The sequence below is a fragment of the Morus notabilis genome, unplaced genomic scaffold (assembly GCF_000414095.1).
Source record: "Morus notabilis unplaced genomic scaffold, ASM41409v2 Scaffold1843, whole genome shotgun sequence".
Classification (NCBI taxonomy): Eukaryota; Viridiplantae; Streptophyta; class Magnoliopsida; order Rosales; family Moraceae; genus Morus; species Morus notabilis.
Window position 1 is genome coordinate 7,003 of NW_010359699.1, and position 19,492 is coordinate 26,494.

The 19,492-nt window shown below is 34.7% G+C and overlaps 1 protein-coding gene across 1 annotated transcript in view; it reads left to right on the plus strand.

The window, feature by feature from the left end:
• The first annotated feature begins 11,678 nt into the window (after positions 1–11,678).
• Positions 11,679–19,492, plus strand: part of LOC21386804 (ATP-citrate synthase alpha chain protein 2) — a 32,048-nt gene continuing 24,234 nt past the window's right edge. The window contains exons 1-4 of the mRNA XM_010094993.2: positions 11,679–11,944; positions 12,057–12,233; positions 12,357–12,518; positions 12,759–12,839. Of these exons, the coding sequence (XP_010093295.2) occupies positions 11,846–11,944; positions 12,057–12,233; positions 12,357–12,518; positions 12,759–12,839 (519 nt within the window). The 5' untranslated portion in view covers positions 11,679–11,845. The remainder of the gene's footprint in view (positions 11,945–12,056; positions 12,234–12,356; positions 12,519–12,758; positions 12,840–19,492) is intronic.

Sequence of the window (19,492 nt, forward strand, 5' to 3'; positions counted from 1 at the left end):
AATTGCCAATTAGTAAAATTGGTGTTACGCGAGTTGCGTTTTCTGTAAAACCGTAAAGTCGGGCTCAGAAATTGACACTGTCAGTTATTATGTTTTATTGCGAGTTTAAAACACATATTTTAAGTTGTTTTAAGACAAATTTTAAAGTTTGGAAACAACCTGAATAATCTACGCAATTTTTTAAATCTAAATCGATATTAATTTCTTCAGAATATAGTGTTGGACTTAAAATCATTGGAAATTATTTGTCCTGTTAATTGATCTAGAAATTATTGTCAGCATAAGTTTAATCAATTTAAGAAGGAATCTTTGGGAGACAAAATGAAGACAAGGATTTAACCTTGATATGACAAGGGCTTTAAGTCATCATTAAGTGTAAATTTTCTCTCTCTTCTCACTAAGTATGACCAGCCATACTAAGCATTTTTTTTAATCAAATTCTAGTCCATAGACTTGATTAAGAAGGCCTTAATTAGTGATAAGTTAGCTTAGTTATTTGTCTATATATACCACCACTTAGAATTAAGCTCATTTTTACCATTTCTTTATTTTTTTCACTTTTTCTTTTCACCTTGTTTGGCCGACCCCTCAAGTTCTCTCTCTCAAATTTTTTCCACTTCTCTCACACAAGGTAGATTTCAAACCACAATCTAGAAGAAGGAGAAGGAATTTGTGTAGGAATTCCTAGCACTTTCAAGGGTAAAGATCAAAACTTTTCTCCTTTAATTTTCTTTGTTCAAAGTTCTAACTTTTCCTTAAAAGTTTAAATCTTTCTAGGAATTTCTCACTTTGGTGGTCAAAACCATTCCTTTTCTAAGGTTTGTGGTAAGATTATTTTAAGAACAAAGTTTGTGTTTTTATTGTTTATATGTGTTAAAAGGTTAGATCTTCACATGCAAGGAGTTTTAATGTTAAATCTATATTTTTGAATTTGTATTTTATGGTCTAAGGTTGCTGTTTTGTGTGTTTCGAACTAGACCTAAGCTTTGCATGTTAATTTTAAGAGGTTAAAGATGCAAAAAAAAAAAAAAAAAAAAAGTTGATAAGTTTCTGTTTTGGCTTAAAAATTTCAGTCCGCTTTGATTTAAAATTTGGAGCTGTTAGAGACCAAATTGAAAAAAAAGTTGTTTCATGAAACTTGTAGATCTCAACGTGTTGAACATTCCTTCGTGACTTAGAAAAATCTCAATTATGTCTCTAAAATGTGTTTTTAGACGTTTTTTCAAAACTGTCCATAATTTCATATAAATTGTCCAAAATTGTCAATTTGAGTTAGTTTCTGTTTTACTGTTTTTAGACCTTTTGGAAGGCAATTTCGAGATTTCTTACTCTCATGTCTTACAGGTTTCGACGTTACAGACAAATCTCTGTGAATGCGAAAAATCACAATTATAACTCTAGGACGCGTTTTCGGGCCATTTTTAAAAATTGCGCAAAATAATATTTGTGCAGCCACTATTTTTAGATTTCGGGCCGTTCCGAGACCGACTGAACCTCATTTTCAGTGAAACGTGAAACTTTTAGATCGCGACGAGACGAAGTAACTTCGCAAAGCTCAGATTTTAAGAATTAACCTCTAAGCCGTAGTTAATTAAAAAAAGGGAAAAATTAACAGGTAAGATTTAAAACGGTTCAAATTTCTAGCGAAGAACATTTGAATCTGAGTTTTACAAGAATTAAAATTTTAAGACAATTTAATAAACGAGGCCAAATAGGAAATTTTAGAAGATTTACAAACTTGTGGTCATCTTCTAAAAATAATCACTAAGTGCTTCTTGACACTAATTTTTAGTAATTGATAATATTACTAACAGTAAAATATGATTAACTAATGATTTTTAAAAATATGATCGAATTTCTATGAAAACATAGGTACGAGCCCAACACCCGTACTTGGCTCGCAACTTTTTGAGTTTAAGTTCGACACACCGGTGTAAAGGAACGTTGTAGACATGTTGTAGACTAATGGGTCTTATTATAATTTTGGGCCCAATCTAAGAAATAATATGAATCGGTAACTTAGACATAGACCATGATTTATATAACTAATTAAAAGATTAAGTTATCAACTTAATACCGATTAGCAAAGGCAATTAAGGGAAATTATACGATAAAGATTTAGTAAAATAATCCTTATAATATGTAAGAAGTCAAAAGATCCTTGTTTAAAAAGGAAATATTTTCTAAGCATAGGAATAAATTTCTAAATAAACTAAGCTAAATAGATTAGCTTATATTAAGTCAAACTCACACACTCAGTGGGTTTTCTTTACAGAACACAACAGTAGAGGTTAACCTCGGCGAGTAATATAGTCCCGACCTTGACTGATAGTAAGTAAGTAGAAATCTCGTTTACAGTATAAATAAGTTTAAAAACAGAATGTTATATATGCTTTATGTACATGTTTATGCTTAAAGTTATAGTATGTTATGCCATGACATATCACATGCTCACTATTAAGATCTATATGACTAATAAGAACATTTAAGAGTGTCGTACCAACCTCTCGACTTACGGGAAGGATTTAAGGTATGAGAAAGCAATCATTCAGTACCTAAGGAGGTAAATTAGGGTCACGGTATAGTTAGGGACCTTGAAAACCCTCTCTATCAGCTGAGCGTGCGCACATCTCAGTACGTACACTCAAGCCCAGAGGAATAATAAAACAGGTTTATAAAAAACATAATTAGTACATGCATTATTGATATACTTTAAGTACTTTATTTTAATTAAAGAGATTTAGTTCTACTTACTGAATATAAACTCACCTCTAGGATGTATTTATACTATAAGAAAACAACTAATGAAAGGTGAATGATGGGTTGTATGCAACGGCATGCGAGTAGTGTGGAGAATGAGAAATGGATACCGCTCGCATTTTAATTTCGCAATATATTTTGTTATGATAAGACTTTTTAATTGTATATATGCAGTATGGTTTTAAGATGATTGAGACTTCTTATATAATTTAAAAATTAATATATGTTAATTTAATATTAAAGTTAAGGTTATTTTCCTTTATTATGTGATATATAAATAAAAAAATTCACAAATTCAATTTAATTAATTCAAGTATTTTAAGCGATTACATGTTAATGAATTTAAAAGACGACTACTTAGTTAGGGTCATCACACAAACACTACTCAATCCAAAGTGTTGGTCAATATGATAAAGTTTCAGTTTAATCCCACTAATAGTTTATGACGTTTACCCTCAATCTCACTTTGATCCCTGACTTTTAAAAAGTCCCGCATTTAGTCCTTGAGGTTTTACTCTCTTACAAGTTCAATCATTCTGTTAGTTTGGTGTTAAATATATGACTTAATATGTGTAAATTAGTGAGCAAAATTGAAAACATCTAAAATTTAGAGACTATTCATGGAAATCAACTTTCATTTTATTTGTATTATTTTAGCCCCTAAAGTTTAAATAAACTTTAAATATTTTTAATTTTGGTTTCTAATTCCACAGATTTCATAAAAAATTTAACACCTAGATGACGGAATGAGCGAAATTGAAACAAAATAAAACCTGCGAGACTAACTGTGAGACGTTTTAAAAGTGAGGGACTAAAGTGGGATTGAGAATAAACTTTAAGGACCATTTGTGAGATTAACCCAAAAGTTTGTATAAATCAAGGTTTTAGAAGATTAAGATTGGGTCAAATTAATTTTGAAGAAGTAAAAGGTGGATTGAGAAGATTTGGAGCTAATCTAAATGAGTCTAAAATTTATCAGCTAATGTAGGCAGTCATCTCTACATCATGTTATGCAATGCTAAACCAAATGCTCTCTTTCTCATTAACAGTTAATTAAACCTGACACATTATTCATTCAATAATATTTTAAATGATAATTATCCCTATCTTTGGAAAAGTTTTCTGTTTTAAGTTCATAGTTAAGAGTGTGCTACTACTTTGACAAAATGACAAATTTGTCAAATTAGCTACAAAGTTCCTAGTCATTTGTGACAAAATGACTTGCAGATAAAAGTACTAAATTCAGCTACAAAATAAATTTTGTAGTTAATGGTATCACATTTAGCTACAAACTCACAATTTTTCTAGCTAAGTACTTTTAATGTCAACGATATAACTACAAATAAAAAATTTGTAGCTAATTCTCTTAGCTACAAAATTTTGACATATAGCTTCAAATTTGCTTTGTAGTTAAATCAAAGTTTTTTTTAGTGAAAAAAGAGAATTATGCACTTTTTATACTTGTATTTATCTTGCCTTTGTTCGGAAAAAGGAAAACATTTAAAGCACGTGCACATAACATTAAGATTCAAACCTTTAACTGAAATTTCTTTAGCATAATCTTGACGGTTAACACTTGAAAAGGAAGAATATATTAATAGAAGAATTAATATATATACCTAATCAGCTTCATATTTTTTAGATATCTAAAAACGAGATAACTAAAGTTTTTTTTTTTTTTTTAAAGAGAGATAACTAATTTCAAAAAAAAAAAAAGAAGAAGAAGGAAAGAGATAACTCCATAAAGAAAATATATATACCTAATCAGCTTCATATTTTTTAGATATCTAAAAACGAGATAACTAAAGTTTTTTTTTTTTTTTTAAAGAGAGATAACTAATTTCAAAAAAAAAAAAGAAGAAGGAAAGAGATAACTCCATAAAGAAATTCGAAAGGAGATAAAAACCCTTATTATTATTATTATTATTATTATTATTGTGATGATGATGATGATGATGATGATGATGATTATTATTATTATTATTATTATTATGCTGAGAAAGTATAAGTGCAGGTTTCAAATTTCCCTTCCCATTTATAATAGATTATATCCTAAATTCCCAATCTTAAAAAAAAATAATAATGTACATATGTATATACCTCTCCATTCAAATCTTAGCCAATTCCAGTCAAGTACATGTCCCTTCGCCTATATTCAGTGACATAATCTCGTGGACAAACAATGGGAGAAAGCTCAACAACCATGACCAGAAATAAAAGACCTAGTGATCACAGAAATTCTTCCAAAATTGCCTGTAAAATCTCTCATGAGGTTTAAATGCGTCTCGAAAAAATGGTTCTCTCTCATCACCAATGACTCCACTTTCATCGCAACCCACCTTCATCATCAATCCAAGACCACCAAATCATCCTCCATTATTGAAATAAGACATGAGATTTTGGTCCTCAGCGAATCAAAGGACGCAGTACTGGACCAGACTTATCTAGATAAATCGTATGTACCGTTGAATAGTATCAATATCGTTGGATCTTGTAACGGCTTGGTATGCTTTATTCCTTTTAGTATACCAAACGACACAAAGATAATCTTGTGGAATCCAGCAACCAGAGAAATCAAAGACATTCTGGGCGTAACCTTTCCAACCAACGCCTCATTTTTTGCAATTGCTGTTTTAGGGTTCGGATTCGATGAAAATAGCAAGGATTACAAATTGGTTACTATGAAAAGTTGTTTGAGAACTGAAGATCTTTTTAATTATAGTATTGAAAGACTCCATCATGCCCAAGTATTCACCAAAGGAAGCATCTGTTGGAGAAGTTTGAAACCCATAAAGGCTTGGATTTGTGGAGGAACATCGGTTGCGGTGAATGGGGTCTTGTATTGGCCGGGCTTAAGATCGCTACATATGAGTTGCATTTGGTCGTTCGATTTGCGTGAAGAGGAGTTTTCGGAGGATAGAACAACTGCCTAGTGATGTTTCTAGCAACTGCCTCCTTAAATCTTTGTAAGTGGAAAGACTCGATGGCTGCGGTGACCTTTCTCAGCCGAGGCCGCAATTACTGTTTTTGGCTGATGCGCAGCACGGATTCGGGGCAGAATTTTTCTTGGACTAAGCTCTTCAAAATCAGTGACTCTTTGGGGTACACCAAATTCAGTGGAGTTTAGATGGATCAACTTCTTTTCGTAAAGGCTCAAGTTGAGGCGGAAGTTCTGCAGATTTGGTTGTACGATCTAATAAAGGGAAGTGATAGGAAAGTGTATGAGGAAAAGGATTTTATGTATAGAGAACGGATTTTCAAACTTAATTGCGTAGCTCATGATTATGTGCCGAGTCTGGTTTCAGTTCATACTCAACCAGATATTTGATTTCTTTAGTTCACTTAATTACATATTCCTCTCCATTTTTATTTCTTTCTCTCTCAGTTTTGCTATTTAATTACAAGGATATTTACCTTTTTATACTTTATGTTTTGGGTTTATTTAAAAAGTATACATCTAGTTATCTTCAAATTAACCTTTAATACATAAATTTATACTTTTTCACGGCTAATCTTCGATTTTAATCTTAAAAATACCTAAAATACATTTAAATAAAAACATAGAAAAAGCCAAAAAAACCTAAAAAAAAAACCTTTAAACTTACAATTTTGACTTCAATATGCAAAATACCATTCAAATCAGTATTTTTTTTTTGTTGTTTTTTAATTATCATAATATTAGAAAGTTTTAGTGTTTTTTCTCTTTTTCTTAAGGATAGTTTAGTCATTTTAAAGGTCAAAATCAAATATTAAATCGAGATAAAACATATATTTGTATATTAAATCTAATTTAAATGTATATATTCGATGAGATTAAAAATTAAAGGTATAGATTTTAAATAAACTTAAAACATATAGTATAAAAATATAAATATCCCTTAATTATATACTGTTCATGATGAATGTTTTATGATTTACGTTTTGCATTTGCAAATATACCAAATAGCAAGATTATTGTTAAATTTTGAGAATGCATCTAGAACTGTTTCCCACATGAATTTTGTGAAGGCGTATATTATATCTAATCTAATATAATCTAACAATATATAAAAAAATCAAAATCAAAGTTCTTTTATATAACTTGGTAGTCCCTCCACTTACTTTTTTTTTAAAACTTTTTTATCTTTATTTTTTTGAATTCTTTTTGCATGATAATTTTTTTGTGTGTTTTTTAAAAATACTAGTTTTGTAATGTACTCCGCACGTATTGCCATATTAAAAACACCGGAAGAGTTTATTGTATCCAATAATGAGAAGTCATTTATACACTCATTTTTAAGGAATTCTGAATTTATTTAAAAAAAAGAATACGTGTAAAGATAACAATTGACAAAAAAAGGGCACATTTGAAGTAAATTATTTTAACCAATCAAAAATAAAATAAGAACACATGTCAAAAAAAAAAACTTAAAATGTAAAAAAAAAAAATTTCACAAAAAATAAAGATAATAAAAAATATTAAAAAAGGAAAATAAAAAGTAAATAGAGGGGCTGTCACGCAAAGAAGAGTTTTGGCTCTTTAAATTTCGTTATACGTATTGTAAATTTCATTAATAAAACTATTCAAAATATTTTAGAAAGCCATGAAATAGTACCTAAATATTATTGCTTTATTTTCGAATGCTAATATTTCGTATGTCCTTTCGTATGTCGTTACATGCGGGATGTAACTAAAGTATAAAAATTATACTAATGTTGATTTACTAGATTTATTAGAAAAATGAGGACATTTTGTAAAGAGTCACATTCAAATGTGACAAATTGTGTATAAATATTAATTGAATAAATTTGTTTATTCGTATTAATGTTACTATAATATTTGTTTGTATTTGAGAACGTGAATTGTAGTCAAAACACATGGGATTAAAAAGGCTACTCGTGGAAAAACGTAAAAAACATAAATAATTTTTTTGGTGCAGTTTTTTTATTTAAGGACGATTTTCAATGTATACATTTTAGACAATAATAAAACCGTCGTCTAATATCCCCTATGTGTGCCAAAAACAAATGTTATTGTCAAAATTACACAACAATTTCTTGAATAACCGTTGTCTAATGTTTCAATTTAACGATGGTTATAAACCGTTATGAAATGTCTCAGCACTTTAACAACTGGTAATACAATGACGGTTATGATAATTGTCATAATAATTTATACGACGGTTAATAATCATCGTTATATGTTACTATTCTACTAGTGTTTGGACATTGTGGTCAAAGTGAACGGTGCTTCGATGATGAGCGTGAACTTCGATGGTGGAGTAGGGATCCAATGAGAGAGGGAGAGCCTTTTCGCATAGAAGAAGGCCGTCAAGCTTTGGACGTTGTGGTCAATGTGAATGACGCCTCAATGGTGAGCATGAACTTCGAGAGTAGAGTAAGGATCTAAGGAGAGAGAGGGAGGGAGGGAAAGATAGAGCGAGAGAGAGAGAAAGGGGGAGGAAGGGAGAGAGACAGGCGCGGAGTCAAAACCTTAACAGTAGAGGCTTAAGCCCCCGCTCAAAATCTTTTTTCCTTTTAAATTTCATATATATAATTAGACACTATATTATATTAGTATTAATAATTAATGTTAATATCTCATTTGTAGTGCATTAATAAATATTTATTTTGATTAAATTTTTTATTTAGATATTAGCCCCATTGACAAAAAGTTTTAATTCCGTCAATGAAGAGAGACACATTAACATGTTGCTTTCAACTATTATCCACCTTATATTCCTTTTCCTTGTGTTTTTCTCTTTACTAAACTAACCACTCTATCATTCTTGATCTGATTTCTGATGGTTCATTAGTATTGGAGCTATAATTTAAATGATTGCCACTTGTCGCATCTAAATCTTTTCGGAGAGACATGACTTTTTCACATAATTTATAAATCTATTATAAGTATATTCCCTGCATCTCTCGTTTATTGTGACGGAACGATTCGAATCAAAGACTTATCACGGCCACGGAGAACGAGCTATCTTATTATCCTAGCAAATAACAAGTGATTCCATTAAAATCCATAATTTGATTCGCATAATTAGTGAGATATACTTTGATATATTACGTATTTGTTTCTTACATAATTCTGATGGGGTATTAATTGTGGAATTTTTAAAAATATCTTTGTAACGTTACATTTAATAAAAATAAATATTAGGATCCAGATGACTAGTGAGACTATAATGGAGTTATTTGTGAAGATAATCTCTGAACATTAGTTAATTATCATTGTTATCTTCAGCCTTTAAAAAAAAGTTATCCTTTTTGGTCATTAATGTAATAAAAAATTAATTCCTACTGAAAATAAATAATTTAAAGTGACGTGAGAATGATTGGTGGCTTGGTTCGGACAGCCGCATTTTTCCCTCATACGTGATCTCATCCTACAAGGCAAATGACACCTCCTCTTTCCCCTTACCGAACTTCACAAAAATACCCTTTCCTACTTGTTTGATGCATTTCAGTATCGATTGTGTCTCTTAGGCATATTCTTTTGTCTAAAAAATTCAAAAAAAGATAATTTAAGTTTTAATTTTATTTAAGTTCACATTCTTTTAAATTTTAACTTTATTTAATTTTACTTAACTTTATTCAAATTACAACTTCAACTCAAGTTATAACTCAAATTCAAAATTACACTCAAGTTACACTCCAAAAGAACAACCCCTAAGTATTTAAGGGCTTGTTCTTTTGGAGTTTAACTTGAGTATAATTCTTGAGTTGAATTTGAGTTATAACTTGAGTTGAACGTGTAACTTGAGTTTGTGTTTGAGTGAGTCAAAATTTGAATTTGTATTTAGATAGTATTTTAATAAAAACTCAATGCTGATGAAAAATTTTAATAGAGTATATGGGTCGGGTTTTATTCGTCTTTTCGTTGTCAACGCATAGAAAAAAAATCATCTCAATCAGAAATAAAACGAAAAAGTTATAGCATTTTTAAGAACAGAAAAAATATTATTCATTAATTTGAGTTCGAGTTTCTGAACTCGAGTTGAAGGGAAAACTTGAACTCGAGTTTTAGTCATAAACTCGAGTTTGAACTCGAGTTTAAACTTAAAAGAACATGAACTCGAATAAAGTTGTAACTCGAGTTGCATTTTTTTGAGTTTTTCACTCAAAAGAACAAGCCATAAGTATTGAGTAAAGTCTCCAAGTACCGAATTAGAACGACACATGTATATTTTTTTAAAAAATATATATATTCTTTTAAAATATGCACATAAGTGTTTAGACAAATTATAAGTGTCTTCCCACATTATATATATTTTAAGAAAAAATATACATATTTTTAAGAAAAAATATACATGTGTCACTCCAATCCAATACGAAATTGGAGACTATTCCGTATTCGTATATTTTAGTAATTTGTGAAAAATAATACACCGTAATTTTATAACAATCTTAACAAACACGTAATTAGCCTGTTGTATAGCCTACCGTCAAGAGTCCGGTAAACATAACTCAGAGCAACTACAGTCTACAAAAACCTTCTTACATTTTCCACTTTACTCACAAATTATTCATACTTCTAGATTCTTTATTCAATACAATATGACTTTATTTTCTTTAATCTATTTTGCAAGAGTTTTGGTCGAAATTAAGCATGAAATGATGATTTTACTCTCAAATTAGATAATTAATGAGTGCTAATTAGAATAGGGTTTTCATCCTTAATATCCTATGTTAAATACTAAACTACAAATGCATGTGATGATGAAATAACATTTTTTTGCTCAGATTTTGTAATAATTTACATATATTAATGATTTTTTTTAGCGAATGACATATATCTATGAGTTTATCATCTATCCAATTCAAACCGTTCATACAAAATGAACCTACCAAGCCAAAGACAAAGAGGCAAACAGCTCAAATAAATAGAATGTAAACAAAGAACAACCATTGATTGTTTCTAATTTGTACATTCACAAAAAAGAATGAGGTCCTTGTTCTCTACTTTATTTCTTTTTCCCCAAAATTGACACATTTCCAACTAGTACTGGAACTACGGGCGACGGGTCTGGCCGAAACTAGAAACTTTTCAGGCTCAGTGAGCAGGACCCTATGTCCGTCAATCCAAGTTCCAGGTCGAGTTTGGACTCAGGCAGCCCAAAAATCAACCAAAAAAAGAAGCCCACCGTCGTTGAAAGCCCATTGCCTGAATCTCGCCGTATTGCTTGCCCGATTGTCCGCCGAGTGGCCCGCCCGAATGCCCACACCGAGTGAAGTGTTTGATTTAGTACAAATTTAAAATTAATAAACAAAACAAATTCTTTGAATTGTTTTAATAGTGTGTTAATTTTAATCTTAATTATAGTTTTTATATAATTTTTACAGTAAATAACTTAATAATTATTTATGTACAAATACAATTAATAAACAATATTATATATAATATATATATACACAATATTATACAAAACTAAAAATTATATAAATATATAAATATAATTAATTTTCGGGCGGGTTCAGGTTGCCCAATTGGGCTCCGGGCAGCCAAGACAAGGCCCGCGTCCGGTACAAGGTAAATCTCAGGCTCGGGCGGGCGTCCTGAATTTCTCAAACATACAGGTTCAGTTATCAGTCACAAGTTTAATTTTTTCATACGGTCACGGGCAGCCCGTTCTAACACTATTTCGAACTCCTAATTGTCCAAATAATTAATGCCCCAACACAAAGTACTATTTGTATTATTATTCTACCTCATGTTATTATAAATATATTATAACTTTACAGTCGGAGCACCACATTTTAACGCACTATCTAAATTAGACGGCACTTATAAAGTGAATGTGATGCTGTATTTAGATTTAAATCTCATAACCATTAAAACCCTTTTTATATATACATACAATTTTGTAATAAACGAAGTGAAATTAAAAAAAAATAAAAAAGATGAAAAAAAAGCAATTCTTCGGCGAAGTTCGGCCACTCATGACTCACCCACCCAACCAAACACCCAACTCCCAGTTCCCACCAACCTCTCTTATTTTTTCTCGCTCTCTCTCTCTCTCCACCAATTAGCAAAAGCCTGAAAATTCTCGGATTTTCTCGCACTCTTTCTCGCCAGTAAAACAAACGTAGAAAAATCATGGCTCGGAAGAAGATCAGAGAGTACGATTCCAAGAGGCTCCTCAAGGAACACCTCAAGCGCCTCGCCAACATCGATCTCCAGATCTGCTCCGCCCAGGTTCCGATTCCTCTACCTTCCACGTGCATGTCTCGTTTCCGTCTCATTTTCTGGGAAAAATTACCCAATCAAGATTTTCAACCTGAGAAAAACTGTCTTGTGAATTGTTCAGGTGACGGAAGCGACGGACTTCGCCGAGCTGACGAATCAGCAGCCATGGCTTTCGTCCACCAGGCTGGTTGTGAAGCCGGACATGTTGTTCGGGAAGCGTGGGATGAGCGGTCTGGTGGCTTTGAATTTGGATCTTGCTCAAGTTGCCGACTTTGTCAAGGCACGCCTAGGAAAAGAGGTGATTGTTATTAGATCGAACTTCGAAGTATAATTTCCGATTCAACAGGAAGAGATTTAGCTGTTTTGTGCATAATTTTGTTCAATTTTGTTTTGTGATGATTGAATTACTATGATTTTTTAGGTTGAGATGGGTGGTTGCAAGGCACCAATAACGACTTTCATTGTTGAACCGTTTGTTCCTCATGATCAAGAGTATTACCTTTCAATAGTTTCTGAAAGGCTTGGTTCGACTATTAGCTTTTCGGAATGTGGGGGTATTGAGATTGAAGAGAACTGGGATAAGGTATGCCAGTGTGGTGGCAAGGCAATCTCATTTTTCTGATCTTTAATCTGATTTTTTTCCCCTATCTTCATTATAATTTGTACAATTTTGAGAACCTATTGATAGGAATAAGAAAAGTATGATAAAACAGTTCAGAAATGTGCTTATTTATAGAGAGAGAGTGTGTGTGTGTGTAACAAGAGAATTCTATTGTATCTGTCATTTTTTATGGAACTTGGTTTAATTTTATGAGTACTTCAGGTTAAGACTATATTCCTTCCCACTGAGAAACCAATGACGGCGGAGGCATGCGCTCCATTGATAGCTACTCTTCCGTTGGAGGTAGGTTTACATATTACTATTTTCTTTTATGCTTGCGTAAAGATCTAGAATGTGTTTTACTATGTCTCTTTAGATTTTTGAGATAACAAAATGAATATTATGTTAATAACAGATGTGAAATTGGAGGTTCTTCAACGTGCAGTTATATGTGTAACTTCTCTCAATCTAAATTGTCCTAATTGTCTAAATCTATCATTGGTGGCGCTTGTTAAACCTGCAGTCATTTTGATTTGTTTTGAGAACTTGAGAGAAAAAGTGACTGAGGGTTAAATAACTCGAATAAGAAGCTAACTTAGTTATATATCAAACAACTACTTCTGTAGCCATTTTAACTGCTATCCAAATGAATTTCCGTTGTGACATAACCAAATCATTTCTTTTGCTACGAACATAACCAAAGCATATGTTTCCCCTTTTACCGCTAATAGTTAAACATTTTTGGAGCTTTGGCATTTCGCGTGAGTTAGAGTGACGATCATTCTTTATTTGCTTTATATCATTCTGGTAGAACTTGACAATACATAACAAAATTGATAGAAACTGAGAAGAATCAGAAATGACAGTCTTTATTCCAACTCAATTGGATTTACAGAAATGCTAGGCTTTTGAGAGGCCTAACTCTCTCCCCCAAACAATCTAGATAAATTCCTTGCTTTTCCTAAAGCTAAAACTCCTATTCATATTTGTTTCCCACTATTTCCCTTCTAACAAACTCTGCCACGTTGGCACTTAACACCAATACCCAACAGACTCCAGTAACTAACCACTAACTGACTTCCCCTTATTTCTCCTTGCATAAGTAAACCATATAGGCGGCTTATCAATACCCCCGGGCCAAGAGTCACCTTGTCCTCAAGTTGAAAAGTAGGAAACTGTTGTTGCAAAACATCATACGGTTCTCACGTAGCTTTAAAATCAGGCAAACCTTTCCAATGGACAAGGAGCTCAGTGCTATGGGATGATCCAGGTGCACTAGAACGGATGCCAAGAATCTCCTCTGGTTCCACCAAAAGCTCCAAATCAAATTGTAATTGAGGAAAAGTATTAGAGTTACACTACTTTTCCACATAACTCTAGCCATTTTGTAGTTGCAGCAAGGAATTGCACTGAGTAGATGCAAGCAACATTGATTCCGTGTCTAGAGAGAGAACCTCCTTCTCTCTAGAATTTTAGGGGTCAAGGGGTTCTTTATGTTTTGGTTAGCATGCCTTCTTTAGATCTAAATCGATTTCATCATGAATTTCGTATAGGATCTAAACTTTACAAAGTTTATATAGATGGTTATGGGAGTTTAGTGAGATCAGAAGAATCAAATTCTAGAGCAAAATTTTCCATTTCTTATTTCTTGGATGCGGCTACATGGTTGTGTCAAACGTTGGAAGTTATATGCAAGGTTCAGACAACGATGGCTTCAAGAAGAAATTCAACGGATCACAATACGTACTGATGGTGGAAGTCTTGAAGAATTCCAAGGGAGAATACTTGAAGATCACGAAGGTTAATTTAGGGCTAGTTAGAAGCATTATGCTTATGGGAAATAGTCACAAAACTGGTTGGAGGATATTGATGAACAAAATGAACAGGTTGCTGGGAAGAGCCTCCTTTTTCAGAGGAGCCACCATGAATGTTGAGGAAGATTTTAAACCTGAGGTGAGGAAGGTAATAAGACCAAGAGTTGATAATCAGGTTCAGAAAAACTCAAGAATACAATAGTTAAGGCTTCATTAGCAACATAGTTGAAGGCCTCTACCAGTTGGTAACCAAAATATTGTTCAAGTGGAGTTTGGTGATTACGCAAAAAGAGTAGGATATTGTTGGGTTTCAAATGATGTCCTGCAGTATAACGAGTTGGAAAAAAGGGAGGTAAACAAGGTATTGGACGTTTTCAGAGATTGTTTGGAACATCAATGGTCTGAGATAAAAAGGGGTTTCGTTTCATGCTTCACAGGCAGAATCAGGTTTCACCTCTGGCGACAGATAGAGCAGTCCTATGGTGCATAGACAAGGATGAAAAGAGGAAATACTAAAAAACAAGAGGCTGTGGTTGGAAAAAAGATTTTATGTCACTGTCAAAAGATGGAGCCCGAAGATACACTGGAAGGATTTAAAGATTCCTGCACGTTTGAGTTGGATTGGAGTTGAAGGTCTCCCTTTCACATGAGAAATCGACACGTTTGTAAAGTGATAGGGGAGAAACTAGGGGGCTTAATCAACATAGCATAGTGTTCTCTTAATTTTAGCTCCATCCCATATGCGATGATTCAAGTCCGAGGTCTACAAAGTGGTTTTATTCCATCAATTATGAGAATTTTATGCTGTGGAAAGGAGATTCAAATCTCTACGTTCAACTTAAATAGAGATTTCATGCCACAGATTTCAGAAAGTTAAGAGGAATTGGCTTGAGGGAGGCAGCGGACGAGGAAGATGAAGATGACGTGGAGAACATGCAATCAATAGCGGGGCGAAGTGGTAATCTTTGCGTGGCTGGCGTGGAAGATAATCTGGAGAAACATTCGAGGAAGGCGAAGAGTCTTGGTTTGGAGGAGAAAAAGCAAGGAAGTTTTCGAGAAGGTTATCATGAAGGAGAAGCTTCTGGACAACACGTGCATAATAGATTTAATGCTCTGAACTGGATAGATGAGGTATGCACGGAAGACGAGGAGTCTGGAGTGATGTTTGATAATTTAGTCACACCATATGCTATTAGTAGGACTATCTAAGAACCTATACAGTTAGGGTTGCAACATGGGCCAGACTCTAATTGGGCTCTTAAAGCTAATTCGGTCTCAAGAGAGTCGGAGGATGAGGGGGAAAAGCTTAACCTTAGTCAAGAAACAGGACAGAAGAAGGACTGCAGTGGAAATTTGAGCAATACAGGGACAAAGGTGCTTAGAATTGAAGGGAAAGAGCCTATTATCTCTCCTTTGGCAATGGATTACAGCGAGGTGGTTAGACTTCAGTTGGAGAAATTATCAGGCTGTCTATTGCGTATTGTGGAAGTTGTTAGTATTAGTTAGTAGCTTTGCTAAGAAAGATTGTTAGAGGGAAAAATGTATAAAAGGGGGCGAGAGGAATAGAAGTGGTATCGGGAAATAATCAGAGGGTTGAACAAATCTTGGAGACATTCCAAGTAAGGGGAGGAAGCAGACCCTCGAAGTTTTGTAGATTGGTGTGTTTGTGTAGACATTAATATAGTTCCAAAGTTGATTCTTTTCTTCATTCTTTCAATCTTTTCTTGATTTTGTCCCAATCGGATCAGCTCTTATCATTTGGTATCAGAGCATCGTTTCTAGGTGATTATGGCGGCTAGGAAAACGGAGGAGAGATTTGAGGCGGTGGAGAAGGAGATTCAACAAGTCAAAGCTTCAGTGGAGAAAAGAATCGGTGAATTTAGGGCTGTGATGAATCAAAATTTTGCCGATGTCCGTTAGAATCTTGCTGAATTGCGTCGTCTGATGGAGGAGCAAATGAAGCGTTTGAGGCTGACGGCGAAAGCTAAGCTGCCGGCGGAGGATTCCGGTTCAGGCGCTGTCGGGGTTCGGGAAGGGGGAACTAGTTCGGGTAAGGAAGTGGGTCGCGGGTCGAAGGCCGGAGCAGAGGGAATTGAGCAAGGAGTTTTGGCTGAACCTAAGGTTTTCGGACTTAGAGATGCTGACCGGAATCGTGAGGAACCGCACAAGGGAGGGCAGATCAGACGACCGCCAAGGGAGGTGACTGTTCGTGAGGAGGAACCGCGCAACGGAGGGGACGATCTCGACCTGAATCTGTCCGATCTGCAACGAAATTAGCAGATCGGCGCCGGTTGGGGCTTAGGAGGCCCAGTTCCACGACGAGAAGGGCCGATTGGTGCCAAATTCGGCTTGAGGAAGGTGCCGGAGGTGGCGAACGACAATGAGGGGCATTTGGATTCGCGAGTTGGGGGTCAGAATGGCTGGGATCTGCACCGTGAGGTGCAGATCGGCAACGAACTGGTTTGGGTGAGGCTGATCTTGGTCAGAATCGGACAAACGCAACAGGGAGGACAGATCGGAGGTGTTTTAGGGGCGGAGGCCTTAGATCTGCTTCTAGGGGGGGTTGGGGTTCTGGGTTTTGGGGAGTTTGACCGAAACCGCGAAGACCCATGGTGCGAGAGGCTGAACGGAGGCAGAAGGCAGTCGGAAGGGGGCTGGTTACCTCAGGAGATGATGATGGGGATTGGGCTGAGATCGGTGATGGAACGACGCCCATGGGATGCGGCGATTGAGGTTGGTTCTCGTGGTTACGGTGTGGGCAGGGTTGATTTTTGCATGTTTGGGTTTGAGCTGCGTAAGTACTGACCCAAACTAGGGATGAAAAATTATCTGTTTATATTTCGTATTTTGAATAATTACATAGTTAAGTATTTATAGAGTTTACATAGAGAGAAAATAGGAAAGGATATCTACCACAATCCCTGAAAATCAGGAATTGTTAAAACTAATTTTCCTAATTGATTTACAGCCTAAAATACCTCTCGACACTCCCCCTCAAGCTGAGGAATGAATATCTTCCATTCCCAGCTTGGCTACAATCTCATGAAAATTAGAACCATATAATCCTTTTGTTAGAACGTCAGCCAATTGACCTACCGAAGGAACATAGGACATACATATGAGTCCTTCTTCCAACTTCTCTTTGATGAAGTGCCTATCAATCTCAATATGTTGTCCTATCATGTTGAATAGGATTGTGAGCGATGTTGATTGCTGACTCGTTGTCGCAGTAGAGCTTCATAGGTTCTTCCCACTTGACTCTCAAATCCTCTAGAATAATTTTCAGCCAAAGTAGTTCACACATCCCTTGAGCAACAGCCCGAAATTCAGCTTTTGCAGATGATCTAGCCACAACATTCTGCTTTTTGCTCCTCCATGTTATCAGATTACCACAAAGAAATGTACAATAGCTAGTTGTTGATCTTCTATCCACTATAGAACCGGCATAATCTGCATCTGTATATGCTTCTAACGTCAAAACAGAGTTCCTTTTGAACAAGATCCCTTTTCCGGGACTGCCCTTCAAGTAGTGTAGTATTCTATGTGCAACTTGAAGGTGAGGCTCCCTCGGATCGTGCATAAATTGGCTGCTTTCACTCACTGAGTAAGCTATGTTAGGGAAGTCAATCCTTGGAGAAGAGAAGTTGATATGAAGATTGTGTCATGGAACGTTAGGTTCAGTGAGGAAAAGAGGAAACAATCGGCTTCACCTTCATACATTTGCGAAGGTGCTGTTGAATCGGCTCAAGGTTGTGCTTGAAGAAACAATCTCAACAGTCCAAGGGGCTTTTTTGGCTGAACGACAGATCCTAGATCTTGTTTTGGTGGCAAATGAGGTGGTGGAGTACTACAGGTCATTAAGAAGAGAGGGGGTGGTGGTGAAGATTGATTTTGAGAAAGCATACGATCATGTTGAGTGGGAGTTTCTAGATTTCGTTATGGAGAAAAAAGGTTTTGGAGGTAGGTGGAGAAAGTGGATCAAAGGATGTTGATAAAAATCCGCAAATGTACGGGTCGAACAAGTAATATAGATAAATCTAGATATCGTCCCTCGAGAAAGGGTGTTATGAAATACCAATATTATAACTATCTTTATTATTTAGAAAGTCGGAATGTTCAGAATTGCAATAAGTAACAATGAGAAAAATTAATTGCTAATAACACAATTGAATAAGCTTAATAAAATCAATGGTGAAGGTTCTAGAGCTTGGATTTCATCAATTGATTTCCAATGATTAATTGACAATGAACCGCATGAATTGATCCTCAACAATATCAATGATCAGATCTCCTAATTTATATGTGCATCTTTTTCAAAACACACGTGTGTTTATGTTAGACCTATGTCTACTGTCGTGATCACAAGTTTTAACATAAACCTATTAATTTCAATGACAATCTATGTAATTCCTCACGTAGCGGCTTGGCGTGCACAAATCAAACGAATCACAAGGGTGTGTTTATATCTCTATATAAACTCAAACCCCAAGTTTATTGCCTTAATGGTCAGATATCATATTTCACTTTTCAGTTCTTCATACAATATCTCAAACATGTAAATAATGACCATTTATTCACAAGAATCAGATCTAAGACAACAAATTGATATGCTGAAAATCAATCACACATTCATTCAATAATCAATCAAAGAATCCCAATTGAATCCATCCAAACCCTAGACAAGAACTAATTCCACATACTAATAATAAGATCATGTCTAATTGTCTAAAAATCATGAAGAATAAATAAAACAGAAAAACAGAAACTAGGTTTTCAAATTCCAAGAAGAAGGATGAAAAATAACAAATCAAAAGCTCCCCTCAACGTTTCCTAGGGTTTTCCTTTTGTGTTGCCTCCTTTTGCCCCTTTTTCGGCCTCTTTCCACGACCTTTCTCATTTTCTCCTTCGAAATTGGAAAGAAATCCCGAAGTTAGAGTATTTTCGCACATTTTTCGCATCAATTTTACCATCGCACGGCCAGGCCGTGCATTTGCTCTAGTTACACGGCCAGGTTGTGTGTTTTTAATCCACTCTGCAGCATTTCACACAGCCCGTGTGAATTCACACTGCCAGGCCGTGCGATGGACTGTGCCTCGCGCCTGATTGTGAAGTTCGTCTTGCTATCACACGGCCGTGTGGATT